Source organism: Tarenaya hassleriana, unplaced genomic scaffold (assembly GCF_000463585.1).
Source record: "Tarenaya hassleriana unplaced genomic scaffold, ASM46358v1 Cleome2, whole genome shotgun sequence".
Classification (NCBI taxonomy): Eukaryota; Viridiplantae; Streptophyta; class Magnoliopsida; order Brassicales; family Cleomaceae; genus Tarenaya; species Tarenaya hassleriana.
Genome location: NW_010965372.1, coordinates 8,290,630 through 8,302,151, shown reverse-complemented (window position 1 = coordinate 8,302,151; position 11,522 = coordinate 8,290,630). Strand labels below are relative to the sequence as shown.

At 39.8% G+C, this 11,522-nt stretch overlaps 3 protein-coding genes across 5 annotated transcripts in view; all 3 read right to left on the bottom strand.

The window, feature by feature from the left end:
• Nucleotides 1–1,150, bottom strand: part of LOC104813364 (ethylene-responsive transcription factor CRF2-like) — a 1,965-nt gene extending 815 nt beyond the window's left edge. Inside the window, exon 1 of the mRNA XM_010540922.2 lies at nt 6–1,150. Coding sequence (XP_010539224.1) covers nt 6–503 — 498 coding nt within the window. The 5' untranslated portion in view covers nt 504–1,150. The remainder of the gene's footprint in view (nt 1–5) is intronic.
• A 2,072-nt stretch (nt 1,151–3,222) lies between these two features.
• LOC104813035 (probable inactive receptor kinase At4g23740) lies at nt 3,223–6,540 on the bottom strand. Of its 3 annotated transcripts, none has more exons than XM_010540519.1 (5): nt 6,441–6,540; nt 6,078–6,184; nt 4,344–5,653; nt 3,718–4,068; nt 3,223–3,622 (listed from the first exon to the last, which is right to left on the bottom strand). In XM_010540519.1, the coding sequence occupies exons 3-5, from the start codon at nt 5,578–5,580 to the stop codon at nt 3,360–3,362; spliced, it is 1,851 nt and encodes a 616-aa protein (XP_010538821.1). In that variant the 5' UTR covers nt 5,581–5,653; nt 6,078–6,184; nt 6,441–6,540; the 3' UTR covers nt 3,223–3,359. The 3 variants fall into 3 exon arrangements, with proteins under 3 accessions (XP_010538821.1, XP_010538822.1, XP_019058051.1); XM_010540520.2 differs by having other exon boundaries at nt 6,078–6,157; nt 6,441–6,538; XM_019202506.1 differs by having other exon boundaries at nt 6,412–6,514.
• A 1,557-nt stretch (nt 6,541–8,097) lies between these two features.
• Nucleotides 8,098–11,516, bottom strand: LOC104813034 (putative glucose-6-phosphate 1-epimerase). The gene is made up of 8 exons (XM_010540518.1): nt 11,338–11,516; nt 10,287–10,361; nt 10,140–10,196; nt 9,885–10,048; nt 9,668–9,802; nt 9,466–9,568; nt 8,955–9,054; nt 8,098–8,505 (listed from the first exon to the last, which is right to left on the bottom strand). Exons 1-8 carry the CDS (start codon nt 11,449–11,451, stop codon nt 8,336–8,338), a joined length of 918 nt encoding a protein of 305 aa, XP_010538820.1. The 5' UTR covers nt 11,452–11,516; the 3' UTR covers nt 8,098–8,335.
• Nucleotides 11,517–11,522: the final 6 nt, after the last annotated feature.

The following is an 11,522-nucleotide window of genomic DNA, read 5'->3' as shown; positions in this document are numbered from 1 at the left end:
CCCGCCGCCGTACGCGTCGGCGGAGTGGCGAAGTTGGTGAGCGCGTCGGGGCCATGGAGCTGGATGGCGGCGTTGTCGTAAACCATGGCGGCTTCCTCAGCCGTGTCGTAGGTTCCTAACCAGAGACGTACACGTCTCAGAGGATCTCTTATCTCCGCCGCCCATTTCCCCCACGGCCGTCGCCTCACTCCCCGGAATTTCCTCTCCGCCGCAGCCGTTGTTGCCGTCTTCCGCCTCTTCCTGGCTCCTCCACCACCGCCGGTCTTCGTGGAAAACGATTCGAGCACAACCTCGCTGACGAACTTCTTGGCGCGTCGTTTGGAGTTTTCGTGTTCTTCGTCTTCGTCGCTGGAGGAATCGGTAGCGTCTGGATCGGTGACGGAGATGCGTAGGATTCTGGGTGGGTTGAACTCGAATGTCGTGGGTACTGTTCTGGTGCTGTTGACGATTCTGTGCTCTGTGGATTTGATTCTCCGGAGAACGACTTTCTTCTCCGTTTCCATTTTCTCGCTATCCAAACAGGGTCTCTGACTCTGACTGTCACTGTAACTCTGTGTGTGTGGCTCTGTCTATACACATATCAGAGAGTGAGGAAAAGCATTGAAAGCGAAAAGAGAGATTTTCAGAAGGGGGAAAAAAGGAGGGGGACAGAATAAAGGAAAACGAAAAGGAGAAGAAGCTTGAACGAGAAGAGAGAGAGAGAGTGATTCTCTGCAAAAGTTTTATCGAAGGACGAGAAATTTCACGGAAAGCGACGAGCTATGGAAACGACGAGGTAGAGATTACAGAAGCGCGAAGATTTTCCCGGAAAGCAGAAGAAGAGAGGAAAGGAACAGTGGAGAAAAATAAAAGCTTTTCGCTTTTGGAATCAGGAAAAAGAGGAGGAGGATGCTACTTTCTTGCTGAGAGCAGCAGGGTCGAAGCCTAACAACATTCCGAGAAAATTTTTGAGTGGTGAGAGGGAAGAAGAAGAGGAAGATAGAAAAGCGGCAGAGCACATGGGAATAGAGAGGAACAACTCCACGAAAAGGATACTCTTTTATAGGATCCCAAAACGGCGTTTCACCCGCTTCTTTTGCCACTTCAACGTTTTTTTCTTTGTTCTTATAATATATTTAAATTAATATCTGTGAATGATTACATTCACGCACAAAATGGTGAATAAGAAATATCAAAGAGAACGTTAAGTGGATGCCTACGAATGATAAACACTTGGCCAAATTAGGTTTTAATTTAGTTCAAGTGTAGGAACATGCAGCGAGTAAAAGGATCTACACGTTAAATGTTCGTGGGAAAAAAAACTAGAAACCAAAGGAACAAAATTTAAAAAATAAAATGAAATTTTGCAAACGATGATATCAATAGGGAAAATTTTCAACGGCGCTAACGGCGAGGAGAGATTCCGGCAGTGGAAGATATTTTCCGGGGCGCCGCATAAGTTAAAAGGCTCAGATTCCGACACGTGTTTATTGGCCCAGATGATTGGGTCCAATCTAACGGCTGGGAACATGCCACACTGACCAGCTGAGTACCCAAAAAATACACATTCAAGTTTTGTATACATCCATTTATGTTTTAAATTTTCTCGTGATTAGGGATTCAGGTCACGTGACACCGGAGACTCGCACGGTTCAGTCTTACATTGGACCAGAAATAATAATAATAATAATAATAATAATAATAATAATAAAAGGCAGCTAATTGCTCTCCACAATTAACCACAGGGGTGTTTTGGTCATTTTGTATCCGGACAAGCTGCCTGTATAAAAACAGTACACTGTTGCGGTTTACGGCTTTTACCATTTTACCCTTCGGTGTACCTTATTTCTACATCTGAGGGCCTGATGTGGCGGACAACCTGGGACTGGGAGTCTAGTCTAGGACCACGCTCCACCACAAAAAACAAAAAAACAAAAAAAATCGTTAAACTCGTTTGTCACCTCTGATTTTATGTATTATCGTGATGATATGATTAATTAATTAATCAAATGCAATCATAATGAATAATCCTCTTTTTATCTTTTCACGGCACATTTTAATCAGAGTGCAATTTTTTTCCGAGATAAATAATATTCATTTCCATTAGTGCATTTATATTGCGAAGGTGCACAAATTAATTCAACGAATTTTCAGTATAACGACAAGTCAACAACAAGACAAATACAAGTGGTTAGCAAATATTTACATCTCGTTGCGTAATTTAAAGCGTGTCGGGAAGAACATATTTAATGGGTCGGTCCATATATCCCTGCCACCACCGTTGGGTACCATGATCTCAATAAAATCTCTCGGTGCACTGTGGATGTTATTTTCCACATTCCATACGTATATATTCCTCATTTCACATATGTGTATATACGTACGTCTAACCGTATGTGTAACCGTACAAGTTTTTAGGATATATGTCTCGTGCATACTATATATGTACACACACGAATGAGTGAGAGTGTGCACAGTGTGTGTGAATATGAAATGCTTGCTTTTGTGCAGGAGTGTCAATCGGATCGGAACAGTCTGAACCTACACTCGGTGCAAAGGTTTTGGGTTTGGACCGGTTCGATTTTTTTCGTGTCTATGTAACCAAGTCTGATCCGAAAATCCGATATTTTTCGAGGTGAAAAATTTGGACTCAAAGCCTAGTATTTTTCGGATGGATTCGGAACGGGTTTCAGGTTTAAATTGACACCCTATTTTTGTGTGTATATTGCGGTATTCATAATTTCGTAAATATAAATGAAAATATAAGTATTTTGGATATATACATTATACGGCTATTATTAACTAATCATCAAAATGTATTTGATTTGAATGGGCTATCTCAAATTTTAAAAATTAAATTAAATTATTGGGATACCTAACTTTGGGATTTGATACATGTAGATCAGATTAAATAGTTTTAAAAAATTCGGATAATTTTACTCTGGTAGTGAAAATTATTGGTCGAGAAGTCCATGTAGCTGACCCCGCCCGTAGTTAGAATCATCACTTTTTTTTTTTTGTTGAAGGCTAAATGTATCGGTAAAGAAACATGGAATCTTCAATGGGCCTCAGTCTTGTTTTGGGCGATGTACAATTCAATACACAAATGAAACAAACATATTCGGGACAAAACGAGTTTGGGTCCGATGACGGCCAGAGTCCAATTTTTAGATCCGGGCTCGGATGCCGGATATTCGTCTACGAACTCTCATTGGTCGAAGGGTTTATCCACTGGGGATCGGATTTTCAAAAAGATTATCAGAATCATAAACCCAACGAAATCGTTACAGAGAAACAGTTCTATCAGTAGCAGATTCAGAAGAATCGCCGACAACAGAGTATACGAACGTCAAATAATCACAACAGTTCGATTTCGTTCATTAGATTCTAGCTCCGGTAGGTGTGGAGCTCTCGGATCCTCTGTCGGGTTTTCGTCGGACGTTCTCGAGGAGTCTGACCAGATCGGACATCTTCGGCCGCTGGTCAGGAACCCTGACCACGCACGACATGGCTATCTGCAACATCTCCACCATCTCTTCCTCTATGTCGGGATACTTCAGGAGCTCGATGTCGAAAACCTCCGCTGTCCATTCCTCTCTCACCACTGAATGAACCCACCGAACCAAGTGGATAATCTCGTCTCCTACGCTCCAAAGATTTGAACTTTATCTCTGTCAAGAGGATTCAGAGATTCCAAAATCCGAAAATCAAGACAAGATCTTCTGGTTTGTAACTTACCGGCGGTGGTGTGGATGGGCGATTTTCCGGTCAGAAGTTCGAGAAGTACAACCCCGAAGCTGTAAACGTCCGAAGCTTGCGAAGATTTCCTCGTATCGGTTACTTCCGGTGCACGGTAACCAGCCTGTCGGGATATCGGTGGAGTCAAGGGGCTCATAACAGCAGACAATCCAAGATCCGAAACACATCCATCGAGCTGGGAATTCAGGAATATGTTTGAGGACTTGATGTTCCCATGGACGAATTTCCCGCTGGTCTCTTCGTGGATCCGAGCTATCCCTCTAGCTGCTCCTATGGCTATCCTCATTCGGGTTTCCCAGTCAAGAGGAACCCGGTTATCTCCTCTGTTACCTGTTCAATCCAAACACAGAGAGATTCACTGTCTAATCATGGAAAAGAGTTCAAACGCATGTTCATTACAACCCATTGTCTCCCTTGTCGTGAGATCGATCGAAACCTATCAAAAGATGGATCCGAAGAGTGAAAATATGACTGATCAATGTATCAAGATTGAATCTAGCATGGAAAAACACGAGCCTTGAAGCAGAACACGTGTAGATGCCAAGCTACTACAGTGAGTGTCTATAGATTTAACCCAGAAGATACATGAAAAAAAGACAACGTACCATGAAGCATGGAAGAGACACTGCCCTGGCTGATATAGTCATAAACCATAAGCTTCTCATCCTTGGAGTAGTAATATGCCTTCAGCTCCATCACATTCTCGTGCTTAATACCTCCGATGATCTCCATCTGCTGCTCGAAATCTCGTTTCCCAGCTCCCACGTCCTTGAGCCGCTTCACCACGACAGAAGTTGCATCCTCAAGAACAGCCTTATACGTTGTGCCAAACGTTCCCTTACCGAGAATCTCTGCAGATGCCCTCAAGAGATCCTCCAGATCAAATGCATAGTTGCATCCCTCGAAAAAACTCAGCCGGTTGTTCTGATCTTCCATCCGGGAAACCACTTTTTCCGGCGACATGTTCCCTTTCTGAAGCTTATCCGAAATCCCGTCGTTTCTGGACTTCCTTTTCGAGCAACAAACGATCAGCATAAACCCAAACGCTGCAGCTGTGACAACTCCAACCGCGACAACGATCAACAAGAATGCTGTCTCGTTTAGCCCTAGGAGACGGGCTTTAGGTTTCTCGCGAGGCTGAGAGCTCGATGATGGAACCAGAGGAACTCGGGTGTCGCCCGATGAAATTCCAGCATTGCCCACGAAAGACGAACCCGGGAATCTCTGAAGTGACTTTGGTATCGATCCAGCGAGGTTGTTGTTGGACAAGTTAATGTGCTGCAAACCAGAAAGACCCAGATCAGGAATCTCCCCAGAAAGCGAATTGTTGGCAAGATTCAGCGACTGGAGATGTTTCAGACCGGAAAGAGAATCCGGGATGGTTCCATTGAAGCCGTTGTTGGAGAGATTAACGATCATGAGATTTGTCCAAACGGAAAAATCCTCCGGCAAAGGACCCGTGAAGTTGTTGTACTGAAGATAGAGGAACGACAAGTTCTTCAAATTGACGAAATCCGCCGGAAACTGGCCGGTGATTCGGTTGGATCTGAGACTGAGAACTCTGAGGCCCGAGAGGCGGCTTATCGTGTTCGAGGGAATCCGACCGTTGAGACCAACTGCGGGCAATCTAACGGCTATGACTTGAGATTCGTCCTGACTGCAAGTGATTCCTGTCCAAATATTACAGACGGAGGAGCTCTCGTTCCAGTTGAGTGTACGGGTGGGATTCATAATGCTCAGAAACTCGAGCAGCGCGCGCTTATCCTCGACTGGGTCTGCATTTCCTCCCGAGAAAACCAAACCCAAACAGAGAATCCACAAGAAAATTCTTCGAGACTCCATGAATCAATCTCACTGGGAAAACAAGCTGTTTTTCCTTCTTTCTACTTCCGTTTGTGGGTCTTCTTTTTCTCAGCTGGAGAGAGAAAAAGAGTGTAAGAACAAGAGACAAAAAGAAAATCGACCAACTAAATTGACAATGAGAATATAAATGGCAAAAAAAACATCACTTTAATTTAAAAAAAGGGAAAAAAGCGCAGGAAAAATTGGATTCCAAGATGACTGTAGAGAGAAAAAAAAAAGCAAAAGCGAATCTGCGGTTCTATGCTAATTCTTCTGAGAATTTCAAACCCAAATTCTAATACGACACAGTGTAGAGAGAGGGAGAGAGATTGCAGCTTCGAAAATGGCGAGTTGAATTGAAAGTCGGTCTTTGTACTTTTTATCTTTAATTTAAATTCCCCAAACCCTAGAATTTCTGGAAGCAAAAAGCGAAACCCCGACGCCATTGAAGGATTAAATTACAGCACACCTTGAAAATCAAATTAAAAAAATGTTACCTCGCTGCCTTTTTCAGATCTGGACAGCAGAACCCTTTTCCTTTTACCTCACGCGGCCTCTCCTCGAAACTCGAACAGTTCTGCAGGTCGGAGAGCACGAGAACACTCTTCAGCCAAAAAAAAAAAATCAAAATCAGATGTAACGTAAGAGAGATTTCTATAAATATCTGATGGAAAAAAAATCCAGAGATTCAACAATGAGAGAATGATGAAGTCCCATCAGTCTGTGTATACGAAAAAACCCAACAATTCATGACTCAATGTTCGACAAGATGGAAAACCCAGAACTCGGAATTTAAAAAAAAACTGAAATTGTAGAAGAAAGAACAAAGACCCGGATGTTTGAGAAGAAATAAGACGAACCCAGAAATCGGAGACATGGAAAATGAGAAGGAGCGGCTAAAGAATCGCCATTGAAGCAACGACGCAGAGCTTCTTCTGCAGTAACGGATATAAGTTTCTGCTTTTGCTCACGCAGTAGTGAAAGCGACAGGAAATAGGGAGAGGTGATTTTTATACGGTTACTGGTGGGTGACCGAAAGTATGCGAAAGTCAAACCGGTTAACGAATAAGAACCTGAAACCAATTTAAAGTCAATACCAATTTTATCATTTACTCCACAGTAAATACAATTTCCAATATTATAAATACAAAACATTAAACAATAACATAACGGAAATTTAATTTTGCTAATGTATATCATAAAGTTTACGACGATATTTTGTAGGATTAAAAGAGTTATCATACTTTATCATTTACATGGAAGTATTCATAGAGATGAAGAGCATATAAATAAATATTTAAGATGGCATTAGCACACCTTTTTTTTAGTTTTATTTAAAAAAAAATTATTTACGTTTATTCTTGTTGCAAATATTTATTTATACATTTTAACAAGAGAGATTTGATTGGTCTTATTTTATAAAGGCCATTTATAAGCTCAACCAATTTTTTTGGACTGACCCATTGTGGAGTTTATGGACTATCATTATAGAGCCATTATTTCATTGCCCTTTCATGATCATCGTAATTATTTTATTCCTACCTTAAAGTCCTTCGGCCTTCTTCCTCTTGCAATTATGTGCAATTTATTGAATACCTTTTTTTTATTGTAAACTTTCCTTTAAAAAGTTAAAAACTATATTTTTTACTCGGATGTTTGATTATTGGGAATATTATATATGCGTGTAATTATAATTACACATTGATGGACCTATTTATTATCTAATGGAATAACTCTTTAGTATATATATTTACACGTTCTTGTACGGAATTGGCGTGTAATGATTAAAGTTGGCATTATTATTGTTTTGTTGATTATTCGAGATTTGAGTTTTAACCTTTTCTTTTCCCGTTACATTATGATTTTTCACTACTATATATATATATATATATGTAGTATAAATTAGTTAGTATGTATCGAGATTAGTATTTAATTTAAAAGTAAATGTTCTTCTGGCCATTAGATAAACTGCAATCCTTTTAGTGAATTATGAGGAAAATTATATAAATTCAACCAAAATAACTAAAATATAACAATATTATGAACTTGTTATATTAACACATATTTAATCTATCAGAATTGGAAAAAAAATATATAAACGGTTTATATTATAGAAAACCCATTATTTAAATTCCAACATGGAACTTCTGACTAGAATACTAACTACATTATAAACTATATAATCAAAGTCGGTCCATTGAAATATAGACAATATTTAAATATACGAATGTTAGGTATTTGTTTTTTGTACAAGTTTGTTGCTTCCTCGTGGGTGTTGCTGCTTTGGAGTTATTACAACATATACTTATTATACGTCACATGAACCACCGCATGTAATCACCGCTACTACTTTATAATATATGGAAAATAAAATTTAATATAGATATTTCATATAGAAGATACCGTTTAAATGTCGACAGATAATAATTATCTTAATCAAATCAAAAACCATATTAAAAATGTAAAAATAATGTATATATGTTCCAAAAATGAGCTAAACAAAGTACAAATTGCATATATAGATAACAAATCTTCATATACAAATTTTACATAATAATAATAATAATAATAAAAAGGTTTTGGTTTTACAATTACAACCACTCTCAGCACAAAGACAGACCCATAGAATAAGAAACGATCTGGTCACTTGCTAAAAAAAACCCGGTGACATTCCAAATCGTCGGGTCCCCTTTTTTTCTACAAAAAAAAAACATGAGAGAGAAATGAACCGGGGCGGTTGAACCGGTTCCGGTTATCAGGTCGAAGGAACAACAGAGAGATCCAATAAACCGGTCCATTCTTCGCCCGGTTTCAAGGTGATGGGCTTCTCAATGGCAGCACCATCAACACAGAGCATATGTTTGTACTCCTCGTCTCCCAGATCTCCCAATGTTTTCGCTTTCTTCTCCCATGGATTCCATACTACTGCACATTTAGAACAATCACCAAGAAAGAATGTGTTTAATCCATGCAAGTCCTAAACCAAACCGGTTAACAGAAAACCGATAGACTGATTAAACACATGGTATGTTGTATTGTTTGAATGGAAAACCAATAATACCACAAACCCAGAACATGTATTTTGGATTTTGTGACCAGCAACCGAATTCTCTAAACGTGTAGAAGAAAGACTGCAGTCCATGCAAGCCCTAGAGCCCAAACCGGTATATCATATCATACCATACCATAGGATACTGCATATATGCACATTTGTAACCAATAAGCAGTACTTCAATTCGAGTTGCAGTCCTAGTAAAACTGTTCACCGATGATGATGCCAATGGTTAGCTTTACCAATCAAGTGGTTTGGTACATGAACATCATCATGCAGACAGTGGCCTAAGCCGAAGACATTGAAATTAAAAGAAGGATACCGATATCGGGTAGCCCTTCTTTCTTGATGAGGAAAGTACGCTTTCTCTCGTGGTCAAAGACTGCTACCACGTCCTTAGAACTGAGGTACACTCTGTCTATCTGCAAGAACTCAGTTACTCCAAGTGAGAAGAGGAGAACGGTTGAGCATATACGGCGGAAGATTGATCGCTCCATTCATAGTATTTTGTTATCTATCAAGAGGAAGCCCCTGGAGGATAGAGAGTCGCAGCTTGCTATTTGGTATTACTTGACACATGAGATTCGGAGATAGCCTAATGTGATGTTATTTTGGAAACATTACCACTTGCTCATGGGTTTCATAATCTTTTGTAAAGAAAAAAATGTTTGGGTTTTGTAACTCTTTTGATATAATAAAATCACCTTCAAACCAAAAAAAGGAACTCAGTTACTCACCCAATATTGTCAGCCCATCTCAATGAATAAGCGATGCTGATCCATATGACTTCTAAATTCTACATAGTGAAACAACATAGTCCATGTTATTATTACCTCAGATTCGAAGGTTAATGCATCCCCTTGTTCTGTAAACCGCTCCTTTTCGAGTAAGTTGTCAAGATAGTCAAGAGTTTCCAGCCCTTCAATCCGAACTTCGCTGTGAAACCAAAAAAGAACCTCGGGTTCTAAAGACTGATCGTGAATTTAACACGGTTTGACAGATATGAGATGTATAGTAAGAAACCATGGTCTTTACCTTATATCAGATATGGAGAAGTATGTGTGGTATGCGATGGAAAAGCTAAAAGGCTTGGAATTAATATTTCTGACTCGAGATAGCAGCGTTAGGTTCCCATCCGATGTCAGTGAAACCCTCAGGTGAAACTCAAAACTGAAACAAGACCAAAATCATTGGCATGCTAAATGACATCTGAACAATCAACAAATCAAAATAACTTGATGGAAAATCCCACCTGTGAGGCCAAATCCTCAAATCTTCATCGGATGGCTTAAGAACCAAATCAACATAGGCTTTCTCCGTTGGATCAAAGGAGGGTAGAGGAGGCGGATCATTTTCCACGACCCAAATCTTATTCCTTGCAAACCCATGTTGCTCGAGTGATCCTCGAGTTCCAAACTTTTTTCGTACAAAAATAATTAGAACCCAGATACTAAATCCAAAATTCATGCAGAAGTTTGTAATATATCCACATGAGGTTTGAATGTACCTGAGGAAAGCATATAGGGATTCCACCTCGTACTGGATGCGGTGGCTTAAGGACAGTCTGAAACAATAGAATTATTCTGTTTCATAAAATTCTGGAAAATGGTTTACATTAAATTGGAGGAATGTCAAAACCCGAAATGATATGTACCTTAGAGCTCGTGAACAAAAGTTCATCACCACGCTCATTCTTCCAAGAAAGAACTTGAGCGCCATGTAAGCTTATCTGAACAAAGCATCAGCCCAACAAAACATTCAGCTATCGACTTCTAAACCGATCAATTATCCAGCATAAGTCAAGAGTCTGCATATTTATGTTGGAAAAGAAACTAGATCCAGAAACTATCTTGTTCCCCTTTCGAGAGAGATTCAAGAATCAAAACCTAAATCTTAGACCGCTTTAACACTATTAACAGAGACACTGATACTGCCATGAAAAGATCACGATGAAAAGCTTGTAAGGTATCACTTTCCAAGAACTGCAATTCCAAGATTTCTCCGAAGGCCAAGCCTAACATGAAAATTTGACCACTTCCACAACTTAGGTAAGCTTTTCAGTGATCAAACCAAGCTCTAAGGGGATCAATTCTGGTTTCTCACAAGATCATGATCCTAAGAATAGTAATCTGATTATCCATCTGATCTCGAGATTTCCTACTAACACAATCTCATGAAACAGAGGAAAAACCAAACTTGTAGGCCAATCAAATGAACAAGACCCCACACCATGAACCACAACAAAGCTGTTGGTTTGAGCAACCAAGATCCGGATCGTCAATCCTTGATCCATTCTTAGATTAGGAAATTGGGTTCTGAATATTATGTCGGAGGATCATCACGTTCACATCCTTATATACTGAACCAAAAAAACATACGAGATTCAGCAGAGACAAAAGATCTAAACCCTTAGTGCAGGAGAATCTAAGATTTCCAGTTCTTGACTAGAAAAGTTGATTCCGAATCTTTGATCGAGAAAAATTACGTTTTCTTCACACTGCCAATACCAACATGAGAGATCCGGTGGAGGAATAACATCGAACAGGTGGTGTACGAGGAATCGAGGATCTAAGGATATTAAAAAACCCGAGAATCAGATTCGAAATAAAAAATCTAAGAACATCTACGATTTTTCTTGTACACAGATATGAACTTCATTCCCTCTAAAACCCAGAAAAAAGTAGGTGGGGAGAAGATTTCCTCACCTTTACTGAAGCCCCTTTGGAATTCCGAAGCAGAATCTGATCGATTCCATTCTTATCCTTGGCAAAGTCAACAATTGGTCTGTGATCATCAGCAACGGCTCCGAATGATTCCATAGTGAATGAACGAAACGATCCAGCATATACTTATATATGTATGTTACCAGAAGAGAAAGGGAAAGGGAATG